The sequence below is a fragment of the Haliotis rufescens genome, unplaced genomic scaffold (assembly GCF_023055435.1).
Source record: "Haliotis rufescens isolate VD_foot unplaced genomic scaffold, xgHalRufe1.0.p SCAF_1, whole genome shotgun sequence".
Taxonomy (NCBI): Eukaryota; Metazoa; Mollusca; class Gastropoda; order Lepetellida; family Haliotidae; genus Haliotis; species Haliotis rufescens.
The window spans coordinates 34,631,678-34,652,287 of NW_025963779.1; the positions used below are offsets into that span (position 1 = coordinate 34,631,678).

The 20,610-nt window shown below is 38.9% G+C and overlaps 1 protein-coding gene across 8 annotated transcripts in view; it reads right to left on the reverse strand.

Annotated features, from left to right (window-relative positions):
• The window catches only part of LOC124139473 (calmodulin-regulated spectrin-associated protein 1-like), a 65,554-nt gene that overhangs the window by 17,475 nt on the left and 27,469 nt on the right, over nt 1–20,610 (reverse strand). For 4 of the 8 annotated variants that reach the window (XM_046506550.2, XM_046506549.2, XM_046506548.2 and 1 more), the window contains exons 1-8: nt 8,260–12,122; nt 6,142–6,237; nt 4,795–4,900; nt 4,236–4,345; nt 3,561–3,646; nt 3,146–3,290; nt 1,695–1,833; nt 407–610 (exon numbers count right to left, since the gene is read on the reverse strand). In XM_046506550.2, the coding sequence (XP_046362506.2) occupies nt 407–610; nt 1,695–1,833; nt 3,146–3,290; nt 3,561–3,646; nt 4,236–4,345; nt 4,795–4,900; nt 6,142–6,237; nt 8,260–11,688 (4,315 nt within the window). In that variant the 5' untranslated portion in view covers nt 11,689–12,122. Of the gene's footprint in view, nt 1–406; nt 611–1,694; nt 1,834–3,145; nt 3,291–3,560; nt 3,647–4,235; nt 4,346–4,794; nt 4,901–6,141; nt 6,238–8,259; nt 12,124–20,610 lie in introns of those variants that run through there. The other 4 variants (XM_046506553.2, XM_048395488.1, XM_046506552.2 and 1 more) reach the window with 2 other exon arrangements.

Here is a 20,610-nt window from a genome sequence, read left to right on the forward strand (position 1 = left end):
TTAACATGAATACCCCATCCAGTCACAGTATACCGACTCCGAGCAGACCAGTCCTTGTTTTAGCCCCTTAATGCCGAGCGCCAGACAGGGTAACAACAAGTACCATCTTTTAATCTTTTGGTATGACGCGGACGGGGATTGAACCCCTGACCTTCTGCTCTCCAGGGAGGCGGTCTTTAGGGTAACTTAGACATTTCCCCAGTACATGCATAACTAAGTTCCCACATGGTAAACAAGAGTCCTTCAGAAGATGACAAATAACTCCCAACCCCCACAATAACAAAAGGCACCACATCCCCTCACATTATAAGCCATAAGCCATATCGTGGGGTGGGGAAAAAGAAGAGAGAATACAAAAATGAGTCAGAACATTTACATCATGCAATGTACGAGTACTGACAATTACCATCAAACTTTTGTATTTCAAACCAGTAGAAGAGTTCTCCAAGAAAGGCTAGGATGTTTTCTCGAAGTGTGTGGGGTGTATATAGGAGATCTTCATAGGTGAAGGGGAAGCACCCAGCCGGCATGTTGTGTTCACAGAACGTCTTCACCAGTCGCAAGTTGTACAGTGAGTCCGCAATACCCAGGTTCTCCTTCAGGCAAATATCTGAATAAACAATGGAATGGGAAGAAATAAATATATTTTCATGATTTCACTGATATGTGTAGCTCTATTTTTGTGTGAGCTTAAAACACTGGGTGCAGTTTGGCTCTATTGTTTTGTGAAAAGGCATGTACTGAGTGAATGTTGTTTTGTGCTGCAGTAAGCAATAAACCAATGAAGATCGGGGTTAGAATAGGTCTTCAGCAATCCATGCTTGTCGTAAGGGGCTACAAATGGGATCGGGTTGTCAGGTTCGCTGACTTGGTTGATGCATGTCATCATATCCAAATTACATAGATTGATTCTCATGTCAATCACTGGATAGTCTGGTCTAGGAATCAATTATTTACAGTCATACTGCCATCATACAGGTAGAATAATGCTGAGTATGGCATTAAACAACAAACAGTCAGCCATATGTGACCTTTAGTACAACCTGTAAAAAACTGTGTGCAAGGCAACCAGACAAAAAGAATGAGCAATGTCTCTGACAGCCTGACCCAAGTTAGTCACCCAGCAATACAGTGCTGGAGATAAATTCCTACCCAGGTCCCCATAATTCATACCCAGGTTATGCTGCACTCAGCAATATGATGGCCGCCTGTAAATAATCAAGTCTGGACCAGACAATCTGGTGAAAGATATTGTGAGCAATGTGTCTCTGATGCTATTAACAAAAACACCAATTCTGACCATTTGTCGCCTATTACGACCAGCATAGGTTGCTGGGGACCAGTTCTAACCCGGAATCCAAAAGGGGACACACAGGGGTAAGGATGCACCAAGTACAAAGGAAAACCAGTGGTTGATATGATGAGCAATGACCCACTCGGCGTAAGCTACTTTGCAGTGGGTCAGGTCATGCATTGTAGCCATGGGTCTTCCGTGAGCTGTTACAAGCATGGAACACAAGAAAATGAAGAGTAAAGTCATTGATTTCTGACCACATTTGTGACATCAATCATGGATATACTTTAATGAGATGGTAAACATGACAACCTTGTCTTTCACATACATCCATTGTACAACAAGCATGGAACACTGGGACACTGTCCAAGGATTCTAAGAGGGACGTATGTGAACTTACCACTATAGCTGAGCAGGTTTGGGCAGTAGAAGCTGACCAGTACAGCAAGAGAACAGCCATCACTAAGGTCAGCCATTAGATCATGTATCACAGGAGCTTGTGCTGGCTCTCCCACAGGTGTTCGACTAACAATACGCACCTGCAAGTAAGCAAGGTTATAAATAATAATTTCAAGGAATTTCAGAGCTGCTGTTACCCTCGGTTAGGTAAAAGGGTCAATTGAAGTTATACTACAGATATTTTTCAAGCTGATCACTATTAATCATTAATCTTGACTTGCTCTATTTCAAACATGAAGGGACAAACCCTTCATGTTAGAGCTATCGTGTGATTCAAGGTACACATAGAAAACATGTAACCAATATTTTTTTTCAAATTCCTTATTCTCACCGTCCTCACCCATGATGTCTTCACAGCACATAGTAACAACCATGCAAAATTTTATATTTCATGTAATAGCATATTTTCATAAAAAAAACTGGAACTCATAAATGTAAAAGTCGCCGATCAAAATCCACTAACACCTGATGATGCATGACGCCTTTCCAATCGGCCATGTCAGTGTCAGTTGAGTTACATTCACCCCAGATCTAATGAAAAAACAGACCGTGTCCGCTTGATTTCAGTTTACCTAATCCATGTCTTTTCTAAGAATCTGCCATTGGCTTAATCCTCACCAGGCAGTTACTGATTGTGAAAACATCATGGTTGCACCTCACAATGCCCGATCATCTTGTGATCATTGTTAAAGCCGATCATTGCTAATCATGCTAATTGAACACATTTTACCAAATCATCAAAGAACAATAATTCATGTGTATGTTTAGCAATGGTTAAATTCTGAACTCAGTGTGCTTTCAATGATTGTTTTTGTTACAATGTATTGATGAACTAGGAAATTGTGTACATGTGAATTAATTAAAATACTTCAAATGAGGTCTTTGAAAGGCATTTAGAAGTGATTCACATAAAGAAGAGAAGATATGGATGTCAACTTCTTTATTATGAGGAACACAACGTTTCAGAGTATATGCTTACTCCTTCACTCCGAAACGTTTTCCTCATAATAAAGAGGTTGACATCCATATATTCTCTTCCTTACTTCAAATGAGGTTTGAATAGTCATTAAATTTTTGGTTGAGGAGTTTGAGGTTGAGGGAGACTATTGTAATGGACTTTCAGGCTAGATTGAGCTGATTTCTATCAAAGAATATGGTATAATTTTTTCAAAATTTAAGATTCAGTAATTTGTTTAAACCTAAACCACTAGGCTTCAAAATGTGAACTTTTCAAGTTATGATATAGCCACCTTCAGATACAACAAAGTTGAACCTAGCACTAATTGCAATGGATGATATTTTCAAACAATGACTACCAGGTGGCCCTTTCTGAAGGCACAAAACAATAGGGGTCCCGTTCTACCAAGACATCCAGTGGGCTCCTAAACTTACTTTCTGGCTGGTCTCCCCTTGGAGCACATGCTGAGACTTGGGGTCTCGGCTCTGGGCCACAGAGCACACCTTGTTGATCCAGAACATCACAGTATCCTCAGCACCTGACGGTAGCTCACTTGAAGCATTGAATGTCGTAAGTCGTCTTGAAAAAGCAAAGTTACTGAATTATCTACATTATCTCAACCCATACAGCTTGAATTCTTTTGATTTAAAGATAAATTCTTTTTAAGAAATACAAGCCTTATTATTCATCTACGACCATTATAGTGCCTCTTGTCAATACAACTAAAAGGTACCCTTTACTTCCAAAATCATATTTGGACAAGAATACAAAATGGAAATGGTTCAGAAACACTGTTCTATTCAGATAGTTGTACAATTAACACAGCTCCACTTAAACTGAGTTACATACCTTACTGCCTGCACGACCCTTTCAACTGTGACCTGTTCACATGTGTAGGCCACCATGAGTGAGGTAATCAGCGACACATGGGCATCCTGAACAAACATCTTCATCTTAGTGTCATGGAAACATAATTATAACCAGTGATACATTTTGACAAAAATGTCAATTAATTTTTAAATACTTCAAAGAGATAATTTGTTTTAACATCAGTTAACATAAGTGTTAACACCAATGAAAGGTATATTAAACAGGTGTCCTTAACTAAATTAACTTCTTAAATAACTTAACCTCCATGTATTTCACTGATGCGAAACTAATTATGCAGTTCAAGTTAGTGTAATATTTACTATCACACTTTTATTTATAAGCGATTTTACTCAATTTTATCATATGGTATTGCTGATACAAAATTAGAAAGGGAATGACTGTCAAAGAACATGTGTGACTGTATGGTTTGTTTGTTGTGATACATCGCAGTCAACAATAATCCAGCTACATCCTGGCACCATGAATATGTGTTGGCCAGACAAACTAGTGGGTGACAGATAGTGATAGCAATGTCCCACTAAATCATGGAGCTTGAACACCTATTCCATTCTAGTAACAATAACAAGCAAAGCTTACTTAGGATCACTCTAACCTTGGAACCCCTACAAAGAGTGTAAGTAAACAACTACTTACCATATTAAATGGGGCTGTCTGGATGAGAACAGTTTCAGTGACTGTGGAGTCGTCTGAGCCAGTTACATAGATGCCTTTCCGAGACAACACCTGGATGATGCTCCAGTGACCTGGTCAACATTCAGTCAATTCATGAATACATAGACAAGATAGGTATAGAGTAACCAATCAATCACCTGTAATCAAGTTCAGTTGGATTTTACCCCCCTTTGAACATAATAATATTTCAGTCACATTGCGGCCTATCAGCTTATTGAGGTAGGAGACATTTACCAAACACTCAAGCACATGTATGCATGGTGCTGATGTTGATGCTGATGCTGAAGAGTGTTTGAAATTAAGCCTGAAAGTCAAGGGGTCCTTGTCAATTTCTACCACCAAAAGTTGAAGACTGAAGTGATCCCTAGATTTAAACTCAAGAGGAGCAAGTCTCAAGGACACACTTTACTTTAAAAAAAATATGTAAAAACATAATCAGATATAATAACTGAATACAACATCACACAAGTGTTCAAGGACAACATTGAATCTGGGGGTATAGTGAAAGAGTTTTTCTCACCCTGCCATTGCGATGATCTGTTGGGAAACATATTGGTGCATGCTTGACAGTAAATCTCGCTGGATGTCAGAAGTCGAACAAGGTGAGGTTTCATCTGCCATGCTCCCTGAAAACACATACCACATAAAGATATTACATGAACAAGATAAATGTCTAACATTAGATAGAAGTATAATTCTTGCTGTACTCAGCATTCTGTCAGCTTCTTCCACAGTGGCCACAAGGGTTAGAATAAGTCCCCAGCAACCTATGGACCCCGACGGAACCTATGGACTTGCCATGCTCACATTCAGGGCCACCACATGGATTGGGTGGTTCGACTTGGGTCCCTGGTTGATTTGCGTGTTATCGTACCCAGACAGTGTGGATTGTTGCAAACATGATGGACCACTGGACTGTCTGGTTTAGACACAATTATTTAAAGGCTGCTGTCAAACAGCTGGAATATTACTGATTGCAGCGTTAAAAAAACAACAACCCAAAATCAATGAGAGTGGCATGTAAGGTTGAGATGAACTCACAAGAGATTCATAATAGGATCATTTCCAAATCTTCACTCTAAGTTACTTAGATCAGCTGCTCTCACAATTACATTTGCCTTTCCTCAAAGCATGTGTGAAAAATATGAATCAATCTCTACCATGGTACCCACATTAAAACACAAAATACAGTATAAAGATGACTATAGAAACCCTGCCAACAAACTTTTCCACAAATGTCTGACTCAAGAAATCAATTTAAAGCACAAAGAAGAACTGAAGAAGGCTCAAGCAGGACCGTTTGAATTATATATGGGTAGGTGAAGCATGGAGACTGACAATATTAGCTAGAGAGTCAGGCTATGGAGACCAAAGTTCAATTACATCAACAATGATATGACTAGCATCAGGTGAAAGGGTTGGCACCTATCTCTCACAAACCGTCTAGTCTTTTTTTTAAGGTAATGTCACCAAGCCTTGACCAGAATATCTAGAGGGCAATGATATATAAGAATTGTAAACCACTTATCCACTTGTTGGACTGCAATCACACAATGATAATGTATGATCAAAATTAGGTTCAACACTGTTTTGAACAGTACTTCAGAACTTTTATCATGGAATGTGGGAGAAAGTCCAAAGTGATGAGGGTTGAGAGTGTTCACCACTTTGGATAGACGGACAAATCTGAATAGAATGCAGACAGACTAGTGATCATTAGCAGGTTGAATCTGAAATCCATGACCAGAAGATCCTGGCAAAGGGGAGGCATGCAACTCTGTCCTTGAGATGGCTTGATCATGTGTCCCGCAAGTAGGTAGAAAAGCAAAAGAATGTGACAATATTCTAAATCATGTGCAAGTCATACCTGATCTGTTTCGTAAAATGGATCCTTGAACTCGGCCGGTATGGAATCTCGATATGCCTTATGTAAAATCCATGACAGTGAAGCTCTCAGCTTGGCCTGCAAACAAAAATGTACGGGTTTATAAGTATGAAACAGTCTCCATCCACTTGTTTCTTTTAAAAGATGAATCTACTGAAAACACATAATCAACTTTAACTCAACTGAAACACATCGAATGAGATTCGAACCCGTATGACATTGTTGTGTTTGATTATCTTATGAGTAAATAACCAGAACAACTTGAATTTATTTTTGTGTCAAGTTTGCTAAATATTTCCATAAATTCAAATATGAGTTTTCAAAGTATCAGTATTCTATTCAACTTTTTATAAGGATATGGAGATATGTCATTCTACTTTTAGGCAGTCCTTCCTGAATTATACTAGTCTCTGAACAAGTTACTTTCGAACTATGATTATTATTGACAGAAAGACATATCAAAACCTGACAGATACAACAGTCACCCTGTATCATTTCGCCTTGTGTTGTTATCACAAAAACAGATTTATTTCTTAGGCCTAGCTAAGTCAAACCTGTGTATTATACACATGGTTACACCCTGACATTAAAGTCAATCATGCTTATATTCACAACTTTTAGCATGCCATCAGCAAAACTGATACATCAAGGTAACATACATGTATATTCAACAAGTGTCATTTATCATTCCACCATATCGGCAACATCGTAAATTGAAGGAGGGCAGTCTGAGACAGAAGTTGTAAATGATGTCAACTTGTGACACATCAGGATCAAGGATATGACTGTTGACTGTATGTCACACTGACAGTCTTGTGAAGTCAATAAACATGTGCAGTAGCTGCAGGCCAGACAAGGCCTTACACCACCCGGTATCGATCATGGTTTTAAAGCATCACTGCACGGGTTAATGGCAAACACTTGGAACCCTTCATAATACATAGGGATCTGTGTGCACGAAAACATCAGAATGATAAGGACACTTCAATCATAGGTCTTGCATAACAGACATCACTCTTGACATTTTGCTTGGAAATGTAGCAGTGTTAGAAATGAAGGGGGCCTTGTAGTCCTCAAGGGTTTGGATGCCTAAATATATCCCTTTTAACTTTAGGACTATGACCAGATGACTAGTACCCCATCCTTACTTTCAACAATGTGAACCAAAGGCTTTCTAGTTCATTTGTTCCAAATATAGCTGACATGCAATTTCTAATTAATCTGGAGTTAAAACAAAATCAAAGTATCAACAACCCAATGGTGAGGATAGACATCTAATTTTCTTGTCTCACAGTATTTTCAAGTGACTTGTCGGTATTCATTTCTTGGCGTGTATTGGTAAGTCTACCCTGTTCCACAAATAAGCTGTGTGTGGGTGTTTAACTAGGAACACACTACCTCCTCCCATGTCTCTGACACAGCTGTCTCTGACACAGCACTCACCAGTCACATACAGGGTGTGGTGGGGTGAGACAAGAGTTAAATGGGTTGTTATATATACATATCTATATATATGTGTGTCAGATATTGCTCACCAGGAGCAATGATGCATCCTGAAGCAACCATAACTGACTAATGCTTTCATCCCTTTTGTGGATGAGCTTAGGCATGAAATACCGGTTTAGTCTTTTGTACAGAAGGAATGGTAGTTGAAAAATAATAATCTAAAGCACTTCCTAAAGTGTGTGCTCTAAACATTATTGTCGGTTATTGAAATGTAGAAAATCATGAAATAAAGAAAAGTTCTTTAGACATGTTAGACAAGTGACAAGGACGAAAACAATACTCGTGAACAATTTTAGTATAAGACCTGTAAATCTAGCTAAACATATTAATGTAGAAAGTATTTTATTTCACATGTATTTAAATATCCATTTCAAATTTTCACCCTTTCTTCCTTCTATTTGAATTGAAACGGTTGATATAAATAAATGGAAAAAAGAAAAAAGTTTTAATTAAACCGTTGTCAGTAAATAATTTAATTTATCAGTTTAACTATGCATTGCTTTGGTTACAAAGTAGTAACTGTTTTATTATGGTTAATTCCTGTGATACCCATATATGTGAAAAAAAGAAAACTGTTAAAATCATTCACCCTACCTCTGAAACATTAACATCCGTAACAGTTTCCTGCACACGCCTTGAATCATTGTCACTGTAACTGAAGTCACTCATGTCCAGGGAGTCTTTGAACTCTTCATTAAAGTCGTGTTTGGTACATGGATCTGTCTGATCACACAGGGAGTCTACATAGATAGACTCATTATCATCGTAAGCTTCATTGGCTAAAAACATGTCAATGTCCAAGGAATCAAATGAGCAGCTCATCCTCTCCCGCTGATACCTTTGTGGAGTGACCACACTTTCGTTCACCACAAACTTCAGCTCCATGTCTCCATCCATCACTCTATCACCATCATCGCCCATTTCAGAAATGTTCAGAAAACTTGTCTCAGTGGCTTGGCTAGATACACTATCACTATCAGAGTCAAAACGAAATCCTTCAAGATCAAGATGACCATCTTCATTATCTAAAGTTGATCCTCTAAGTTCAGTGTCACAATCTCTTTGATCCGTGTCACTGTTCTGTTTGTGTTGGGTCATTGCATTAATAGCGGTGACAAAATTCAGTCCGTTAGTAGGAAGCTGGTCATCATCTTCAGCTGTGACATCTGTGTTATGAATGCCACCCTCGCTCCGCTCAGGGCTAGTGTTTGTTTTAAGTTGAGCTATGTTATCAGAACACAAGGTTGAGCTCAGCACTTCTGAAAAGTGAAGATTGCCTACTCCAGCAGATGTATCATCTTTCTGGATAGTTTCACCCAAGTCATTGGCTTCAATCTCAGGCTCTTTCTGCCAGGCCATTTTAAACATGGAAGTGACCAGATGCAAATCTCCCATCAATGAAGAACCAGCGTCATCATTTGTGATACCTTCTTTGTGAACAGATTGTACCCTTCTTTTCCTTTTTTCTTGTGTTGTTTTATTTAGAGTAGTGACAAGGTTCAGGTCTCCCATAAGTGAATGACCACCTTTATCCACCATGGCGGCCTCATTGCTGAAAGTTCCTTCACGTGTGTCCCCATGAAGGTCACAGTCTTCGTCCCTGATCTGTTTCTGACGGGTCAATCTATTCATGGATGTGACAAAGTTTCCCCTTGCAAATAAATGGGCAGGTTCTATAACTGTAGGGGGAGTGTGAGCAGCAGCTACTTCTCTGTCTACAGTGTCATTGTCCTCTCTTAACTGTTTCTGTTGTGTCATTTTGTGAACAGAAGAGACAAAGGGCAACCCACCCATAACTGGACAGCCACTTTCAGCTGTGGTATCTTTGTTGCCAAATGTCTTACTACCTTTCCTCCTACTCAATCCAATATCGCCTTTCTGTGCATTAGGTCTTTGATGAGCCATCTTTGTCATGGAAGTGACAAACTGCAACCCTCCCATAACTGAAGGAGTTCCTTCCTTGCTGGCAGGGCCTTCTTTACAAACAGTGGCTAGTCTTCTGTCACCAAGAAAGCAGATGCCAATATCATTTGGAGTCTGTTTCTTCTGAGCCACTGTATCAAGAGACAGGTTTCTCCTATGCGTGGTACCGGAATGAGCAGTTTCACCATCTTTCCATCCACTGATCCCAGTGTCTTCATCTTCATTTATCCGTTTCTGGCAAGACATTCTATTCATAGAGGTGATGAATCGCATTTTTCTCAGGAGGGGAAGTCCGCCTTCTAATCCAATGGTAGTGAGTTGACTAGCTGTGTCACAACATTTCCACTTGCCAGTTCTAACGCCAGCCATGGAAGACTTATGTATCACATCCCCAGCCTTTGGATTTACATTGATATTCTCATCTTCCTCGTCCTCATCTTCTTCCTTTACCTGATACAAATTATGAAACCTAACCCGATGGTGAACAGTGTGGTTTCCCTTAAATATATTTCCAGTTCTATCACAATTCCTTGCTCCAACTTCTGAATAATCTTCTCCAAAATGTTTCAAAATTGTTTTCCTTGCATTTTTAAATCCATGTCTCTGTCCTCTGTTTAAATCAGTGTTTTGTGGATGAGCTGAACCCACTGTAATGTCTTTTCCATGCATGTATCCCACAATTTGCTGTTTAGTATTGGGTCTACTGTTCGCATTAAAGTACCTTTCAGAACAATTATCAATAGATTTGGTTCTGTGTGTCTGGCTTTTCCCTCCATACTGCTTGTTATTCAACTTTGTGATGCCAACTGGCTGCTTGCTCTCTGACTGGTCCTTGCCAACAGATTGTTTGATGTTTGATTGACCCTTGGAAGCAGTCTGACTGTGGTCTGACTGTGTTATGGCTACCTGAAGCTTCTTGTCACCATCAGTCTTACCTTCGGATTGCTTTATGTCTTGCTGCCTTTTGTTCCTGCCTACTGATAGATCCTTGTCAGATTCAGACCTGTCAACAGGCTGTTTCTTGTCTGTGGCACTCTTGTCAATGGGATGTTTCTTGTCTGAGGCAGGTTTATAAACTGGTTGTTTCTTGTCTGAGGCAGGTTTATCAACTGGTTGTTTCTTGTCTGTGGCAGTTTTGTCAACTGGATGTTTCTTATCTGAGGCAGGTTTATCAACTGGTTGTTTCTTGTCTGAGACAGGTTTATCAACTGGTTGTTTCTTGTCTGAGGCAGGTTTATCAACTGGTTGTTTCTTGTCTGTGGCAGTTTTGTCAACTGGATGTTTCTTATCTGAGGCAGGTTTATCAACTGGTTGTTTCTTGTCTGAGACAGGTTTATCAACTGGTTGTTTCTTGTCTGAGGCAGGTTTATCAACCGGATGTTTCTTGTTTGAGGTAGTTTTGCCAGTAGGGTGTTTTTCATCTGAGGCTGTTTTGTCAATTGGATGTTTCTCATCTGATACAGTCTTGCCAACTGCTTTTTTCTTGTCTGATGCAGTCTTATCAACATGTTGTTTCTTGTCTGATGTTGTCTTGGCAACATGTTGTTTCTTGTCGGATGTTGTCTTGGCAACATATTTATTGGAAGGTGCAGTGTCAGTAATCGGTTGCTTCTTGTCAGATAGAGTCTTAGCTGCTGGGTGTTTCTTGTCAAATGCAGGCTTAATAACAGGTTGGTTCTTGTCATCCAACTTGCTATTTTCTACATGCTGCAAGTTTTCTGAATCAGTCTCTCCTTTGGAATGCTCTTCATATTCAATCGTGCCTCCTGACTGATTGTCTGATTCAGACTTGCCTCCTGACTGATTGTTGTCAGCTTCAGACTTCCCTACATTCTGACAGCTGTCTGTCTCAGCCTTCCTTTCAGCCTGGTTATCATTGGATTCAGATTTGCCAATAGACTGTATAAAGTTTAAGATAGTCTTGCCAACAGATTCTTTACTATCCAACTCATCCTTGCCAACAGACTCCGTATTATCGACATCAGTCCTGTCTGCAGATAGGTCATCACTTAACACTTTCTTTTCTTCAGATAACTTGTTACTGTCTTGTATGTCTGTGCAACTCACCTCATCTTTTTCTCGATCTGAAGAATTTCCCATTATATTTGTAATATAGCCTTAAATTATAGGATGGTTCCAAATATATCAGGACAAAATATTCCAACAGTATTACGCCTTGTGATGACAATTTGAAGTGTTGTTTCGCAGCATCATGGTTGTGATGATCAAGTCTCTTACAAACAACAGAAGGATGTTTCACACGAACAAGGTCACATCCAGCAAAGTGCCAGCCACGAGATGATTTGTAAGTATACTAATCCATGAAATCCACTTCAGGATCACAAAACAGAGACTTCAAGCTTCCTTTCCATGTCATGAATGTTTCGAAAGGTATAGAAATCAACAAACGTTCCAGTACCATCACATGGAGTTGATTTTCAAAGAAAGAAATCCATCATGGACACTATTTGCCACCACAGGTTGATGCGTTTTCTCCTGTCAACATGATAATTACTGAGCAGTCGTGACTGTAGCATCCACTAACATAAATGTGCATGACTCCCTACAACTGACGGACACAATATATTGGAAGCTAGCTTTCTCACCTGATCAATGTATTTAGGTGTTACACAGTTGTAACAGGTGTCCCTAGCCTTGTTGATTTTCAATAACATTTCACTAGAATCCTTTACTTCTGAAGCTGACATGCGCAGAGGAGTATTGTGAACTACTTCAAAATACCAATAATCAATGACTATAGTCAGGCAAACTGGAAAGCGTTTAAAGGTTATAGAAAATTGACAGTTAAAACTTATGGCTGGGTTACCGAAGAGAAGACATCGTGTTCAGGTAGGTCAGTTTCAGAAACACTTAACCATGATAACCATCTTAAATATAACCTCTTGAGAAGTACAACTTGACACTATAGGCCTCACAAAATGATGTGTTGTACAATGGTGTCAACAAAATAACAGTGAATGGTGTTAATGGTAGAGCTAGTAACACATGGCCTAATGTGTCACACACAAGCCAGCATCACAACAATGCCAAATTTATTGTAGTTTTCATTTTTCTCAATATTAGACAAACAAGAACTCTATTTGTAACTTTATATATATAGGTGTGATGACAAAGTAACAAATTTTCCTTACTTTGCTTCATTTATATTTATCGCTTCTCTTTGATAGAATTAACTAATACCACAGACCACATTATCGAGAAATTAATCAAAAGGGAACACCCAACGCAACGAACAGTTATCTATTAAAAATACCTCTATCTGTCTATTCTTATGATAACTTTTCCCACAAAATATATTTCTCCACATACTGAAATATGCCCACTGACAAGAGACCATGAATAAACCTCTATGGACACCCATCTTCATCACTGTTGATGAGCTTTTGGGGGATACATGTCAACAAAAAATGTGACACTAGGATAGTGTGTATGGCAGTGTTTTTAAGGTGGGTGTTTTCAGTATTAAAACAAACAATTCTACACACCAGGGTTAGAACTAATACTCAAAAACAAAGGTTTAAAAACCCCTTGTAATGTTAAAACAATAGAGAAATATGGAAATTTTTTACCAGCCCACAGGTATTTGTACAGTGTTAAGTTCTAACTGTATTAAGACCCACTGTACTGATCAGCAGAATATGCAAAAATCCATTTGTCCAAAAGAAGTATTTCCCTTATAACTCTGAATTTACATATTCATCTCAATCTTGAAAAAACTAACAACAGCAACAGCAACATGTTCAGAAAAATGTTACGTGTCATATCCTTGTACAGTAATTACAGTCAAGTTACTGGCATCTAAAGGGAAAAGGATTTAAGGACCTCAGCACTTGTTGAATTCTAAAGCTTTTCTACTGTGTGTAATTTTTACGTGAACGTATATGGATTGATGTGAACTTCTTATGCTGCAATAGTGAACTGGTTTAGCCTTGCCAGTAGAATGAGCATAATGAGGGGAACTTATTCTTGGGTAAGTAATTCATTAATGACAGGAAGGGTTAAGCACTAGTCATACATATTCTCAGTGTGATATTTCTAAAAACAAAATGTCTGTAAATGTGACAATTTATATGAACAAGTATTAAATTTTGGTCTCGGGTAAAAGGACAGTACCAGACTCACAATAATTAAGGACACCCTCTAAACTTTTACTAATTCCACTGCCTTGAGTGTCAGGTAAGGCAGATTGAGGCACTGTCTACTGTGTTATTGAATGTATTCAGTGCTGCAGGTGTTCATAAAATATATTGTGGTCCTAAAAAAACAATAAAGGAAGCCAAGCTGAGGCTGTGACAAGAAGGGTGTCTCTTACAAAATGTCACATGATGCCATTACTTGTGATTAATTCATTGACAATCACTCAACTCTCAGATGTTTAAGAGGTTATTCATTTTATCTAAAACAACTATCTCAGTCAGATAATCTATCAGGGTACAAGCTATTTTGGAAAGACACGCATATTGCTTTAATGGTTTATTTATTGATGATTATACAACTCATGGATATTTAAGAGGCTTCGTCTCGAACATCCATCGCTGTTGGGCAACAAAGTCAGGGTTACCAGCTATTTGGGGAAAACACATGCCTATTGGTATGATACTGCTTCATGGTGCACTGAATAGGACAGGGGGGAAACAGGATGAAAGCATCTTGACATGTACATGATGTATATGCAGTGTTTAAAATTAACCATGAATGTCAAGGGGTCCTTGTCATAGCCCTTATGTTAAAAGATTTAGATTTAGATTTAAATTACATATTACAATATTCGGAGCAAAACTCAAGGAGTCCCCAGGACCCCCTTTAATTTCTAACACTTATACGCATAGCCTTGTTGGCTCTTATTTAAACAATATTGATTGTTCTTCTTCAGTTCTAGCATGTCTCGATGTATCTACATCATTGGCCCTATGTGATGCTGGATAACTGATCCTTCACAAATAACTTGTACAGCAAGTAGTAGTGAAGGGTGTCTTCAACCTTGGCCAATAACATCACTCCTCTTTGCCTTTTACATCAGATTAGTGGCAAAACACCTCCTTGAATCAAACAATCTTCAGTTGATTGTCAAATCAAAAGTACCCAAACCTACCACACGCAAACATGTAGTACATGCCATGCAATTCTCAATCATTTAGATTATAAAAGATGATTCTTCTGAGCTATCCATTCAGTGCCTTATCTGTGTTTATTTTGATATGGTCTTGTTCTCGGCACTCTTCCTTCCTAGAGGCCACCTGCACAGTGCAGCCTGTATTACACACTACACACCACATGTAGGGCAGACACAGTGGCATCATAGCAGATTAAGCATCATTTAGCTCAAAATTCCTCTTCCAATTTTCCATACTTAAGATAACACTAGTCCTTTAGAGCACCACGCTTCTGTCTATATCTAAATTACTTTTACTAATCACCAAGGTTAAGGGAAGATAAACAGAATTGTTTCTTTTCTGCCAGTCAAGAGTGATTGGTATTCTCATTCTGTAAAAGTCCACAGTTTACAATACCATGCAGTGACAGTGAGTAAGTGAATGTTGTTTAAAACCCAAGTCAGCAATATTTCAGTTACATCATGGCACCTTTTATTAAAGTCTGGACATCCATGCCATCTTGGCATGATACACAACCAACCAAGGCACAGAGCCTGGCCACCCTATCCATTTAGCCACCTCCTCATAACAGAGTGCACATATTCTAACATGAGACTCTCCCTGGGGTTTAGGCACCAATATCCCATATCCAACTATAATATCAGTACTACTATAAAGCTTTAAATTTAACCATTGGCTGTCCAAAATGATAGCCCTTATTCAAGAGTTAAAGGCATAATGGGCCCATATTGTTCAGTAATGGAGTCTCATATTGTTTTCCATGGGTCAATTACCCAGGCCCCTGCCAATCTGCAGCACTTGTATCGCAGGGTTAGAACTTAGTGACCATTCTGATAACTACAGAATCCAGTGAGTGAAGAGGGTAGATGATTACAACATGACAAGACTGAGAGTACCCACTTAATTTGATCAGTTAGTAATCTGCATGATCATGATTTTAGTCTAAGCATACTCAACACTCAACTGCTGTTGGACATGGCCTTCCCTCAACATGAATGGGATAGGAACAGACCGATGATGCACACAGACTGCACACACACTTTCACTCAACAATTCCACAGTATCACGGCAATAAAAGGAAAGTCATCACTTTCACAAACAGTCATCCCCCATCTAATGTTTTGTTTCAGATTCCCATGTTAATGTCAGCAGTGTTATAACCACAGGGATGAACACACTGGTGACCAATACCACCTCAGTTGTTTGGCTGTTTTTACTTCAGTTATACTACCATCAACTCCTGCAGGATATTAACTGTTGGTTGGATGTCAGGTTGCATGACAGCATGTGTGCAATAAAGTAATGGTGGCTTCTAGCACTGGAGCCCCTCTGAAAATACCAATACACAGGAGATAGGAACCAGGGGGAGGTTTCTAAACTGCAACATACAATGTACATTTGTCTAAACTAGCAGGTTCACTTCAGTTATACTACCATCACCGTGTGAAGCGTATTACCTGCTGAGCTACATTTGATGAGTAAGCAAGGGTACCATAAAGTACTAGTGGCCTTTAGCACTGAAGTTCCGGTTCTTGTAATACTAATGCTTAGTGGAAGGTAGGCAACTGCTGAAGCTCCGGCTCTAGTAATACTTATGCTTAGTGGAAGGTAGGCAACTGTCAAGTGCTTCAAGCACATTTTCTAAACTAGCACTTCAGTTATACTGCTGAGACAACATTTGACTTCCTTCTTCTCTCTTGAATATACTTCCCGCATATATGAGGATCAGAATGAGAGGCTTCACCTGTGTTATACATCTGACCTGACAGGTAATTATACTACATCAGGTGGTATCTGGCTGGCAGGTATTTTGGCACTATTTTCCTGTATCAGCATGCATGTAGTCTTGTCAAGATTGAGATGAATGGAAACATCGGCATTAGATGTTAGTAGGAAGGGTTCCGTTATTCATCCTTTGATGAGAGTTAATCATCACCATGAAAGTAAACATGTATGAAGGAGGAACCTGTTCCACCAAATTATCATAGTGCTTAGAAACCTCCCATACATCAAAATCATGACGTACTATAGTTGTAGCATTTTCACCACTTTCTACTTTGTGGGTCCAGACTTGATTATTTACAGACCGCTGTCATATAGCAGGAGTGAGTGAGTACGGTTTTACGCCGCTTTGAGCAATATTCCAGCAATATTATGGCGGGGGACACCAGAAATGGGCTTCACACATTGTACCCATGTCGGGAATCGAACCCGGGTCTTCGGCGTGACGAGAAAACACTTTAACCACTAGGCTACCCGACGGCCCGTCATATAGCAGGAATATTGCAGAGTGCTGCGTTAAACAACAAACAAACAAATACTTTGTGGAGAGGGGCCATATTTCGTTCGTTTCACCTTTATGTCGGCCACCAGCAAATAATCTGTCTGGACCGGACAATCCAGTGAAAGATATTGTGAACAATGATCCACGCCATCATGGTATGACGACATACAATTAACAAAGTCTGACCGAGCCTGACCATCCGATCCATCCGAGCAATTGTAACCCAGCATCCCAGTAGTTTCAATACCAGTTACTACACAGTTGCAAACCCTTTCTACACTGATGTGTTTACTGCAAAATGATCTGCAATATGCACAAGAAAATATGGATTGTAATGTACATTTTCAGGCTTACTACTGGGCACTGAAGATAACTTACAGGTTGGTCTAGAAGTTTGAATGGATCTAATACGACAAATATCCTTGGTTCCTTAGGACTAACACATGTAGTATTTATCAAGTTAAGATACAAGGGATAGCAATTTCTTTGAGTGTAGGTACATGGGGGCAATAACGTGATATGAGGAGGGATGTTTGTTAGTGAAGTGATCAGGTATGAAAATCAAATACCAGGGGTAATTAATTTATTTAGGCCCACATTTTAACAGAGAGATTCCTATCATTCAATCATCAGTGATGATACTGCAACCTGATTGCTCATGTTTGTATCTGTGACTGTGTGTGAAACAACTCAATAGCCCTGTCAAAGGTTGAGAACACATCCTGTGCATAATAATAGAGTTTGAGTTCACACTATACCCACAAGCTCAACTCATCATCACTTTACAACCTTCACCCATATGGGATACAAGTAACCAAGCATATCAGACACCAATGGAACTGATATTATCCACAATTCTCTTGCTGTGAGACTCCATCCTACTAAGCACTTATGAATTCAGTAAATTTTGTATCAAATAGTAAATACACACAGTTCTTCATACATCAGTCAGTGTGGTGTGCTCATGGCCTAGATCCCATTCAGGACTTACATACAGAAAAGCCCACCAAAGTATAAAGGTCAGGCCATAACAATATATTGATCTGCCATGTATCTTGCTCCTACATGATACTTCACCACAAACAGCCCCAGGTACTGATACATCCTCTTCTGGACTAGCTCAAATAGCTGCCCTACCTCTATGTTAAACACATTCATAAAAAATCACAAATATGCATATTGTAATTTTGTCAAGAGAGACTTCTTAAATACAAGTATCACCCTATTACAGTCCTGATCATCTAGATAGAGAAAGTAAAATGAGCTTGTCAGTTCACTTTCACATGCGTAAAGCCATACTGAGAGCTTAATAATGTCACCATACATGCAAGAGTAAGGGGTTAATATAGGTGCATGGAAGTACAGTAAACTATGGTTATAACGAACTCCAAGGGACCACTAGTTTCAGATGGTTATAACCGTAGTTTGTTATAAGCATACATACAGCATAACTACAGCAAATAGTCAGGACAAAAAAAATAAGTTTGTTTTATCTGTCAGTTCGTTATAAGCGTGTTCGTTATATACATAGTTTACTGTAGTCTCAACATGTAAATTAACATGTTCTGGAAATCCAGAAAGATGAGGTTTAACATGTTTAACTTGTAGATAATTACAGTAATCATGAATAATTACACACAAGATCATACAAAAATGTCTACATAAACATAAGGTATAATTTTCTATCTAGTACAATCTCAAATATGTGTGTGTACCGGTAATAGTCCACTTGCCATGCTCGCAGTAGTGCTTCCATTTTCCTTTCCTAGAAATACACCTTCAACAAGTCTTTTCAAACACAAAAAAGATCTTTGTAGCATACCGGTGTAAGGCATAAATGTGATTTGGAAGTGACTGTTAATAGTCTGTTATCAGCAAGACAGTGAAAGCCATGTACACGGTTAAAAGCATTAACTTCTTAACCTTAATATTATCTAAATACTGTTCCCTTAAATAGCCTGACTGAAGCACAATCATTTGGATCAGCAGTTTCTTTGTACTGAATGAGTCAACAATCTTAGAATCGTGGTGTTAATCCAACCTGTTCACCTGCCCGGTAATTACAGGTGTAATATTGCTGTGGCTCGGAGGAGCAATTTCACACACCAGTACAATTAAATGCACACTAACTCTTCAGCAATGTGAATGAGCGACGATAGGTACATGGATCTATACTGAGATTAATCCTACTTCAATGGTATTTGTACAGCTCTGGACCAGCATATTTCATTTGAATGTTCTATTGGCAATCTATATGTCCATTATAACTGATTGAAATGCTGCATGTGCTTGTCAGCATGTGATACAGGAGATATTTTGCAAGCTGGTATCTTTCCTTGGTTTTCATGGTTTAATTTACTCTATAACCCTGTGACCTTGGGATCAAACAATCAGCTTATTCAATACCATTAGCCATTCCACCAGTCAAAATTTAAGCTAGAATCTCCATATAGGACAGATACCATAGTTAAATACTACCACTAACTCATTGCTGACTAGAATATCTCCACTAGAATACATGTGACCAGACAACAAGTAATCTGTAATTATTGGCCAGGGTTTAATGCCGCCTTGAACAGTACTTCAGTTTGATCATGGTGTAACACTGCAACAACAGCTCCTAATCAATGTATTTCACCCTGACCCTACAGCACCACCTGTCAAGTAAGCCGTATTTCTCCCCTTATCAGGCGTGACCCCATGTATCACCTGAGACCATACCTGTTTCTTCAAACCTACTCACTGCTGTAACCAGCTGATTAATATTCCCTGTGTTTACAGGTGCATGCCAGCAACACATACCTGGACATGACAATGTAAAGTCAACCTTAAACATCAAACACCCATCAATGTTTGCACAATGTATCAAATGTACTTCCTATATTTTGACTTGTGTTAAATCCAAATCAAAGTGAGGGTTAGAAATCGACAGATGTGAGGGCTCAGTGTTAGCTCAACAATATTTTCATGGAGACCCAAAATATTTCACATTATCACCATGATGAGGACCACTTAATGTACATCCTTAAAATCAAACACAGTAAAAGCATACAATCAATACAACAAGAGACTATTCATTTTTACGTCATGACAAAAACAGAGTTGGAATAACATTTACAACAATAACATAACTACCTTGCACACACTTGCAGCTTTAATTTCAGGAGAAAAAATATTCGCACGATTAAATAAAACTAAAACTACAACAACTACTTCAGCAACACATACTACAAAAACATTCACACCTCATGCCCATTGTTAGGCATCCTATATATGGTTGACAGACATGTTACTTGTCATTGCTGACCCTACTGTCACCCTCACTTCCCTGGGGTGACTAGAACAAAATATGACTGGCTTGACAACTGCTATTCAATTTTCTATCTCTCTGTTAAAAATATAATTGTTTCTAGTTTCACGACTGACCCTAATCTGGAGTCCACGACCCTAAACCTTATTTTCTGATTTTCCAAATGTTGCACCGGTATTGTTCACATTTTATGCTTTTAATTTCTTGCGTTTCAAATCAGATAAGCCTGGACCTTACAATGCAAATTGAGGATACTAAACATGCTAAACTGATTGAAAGTTCTTGAAAAAAGA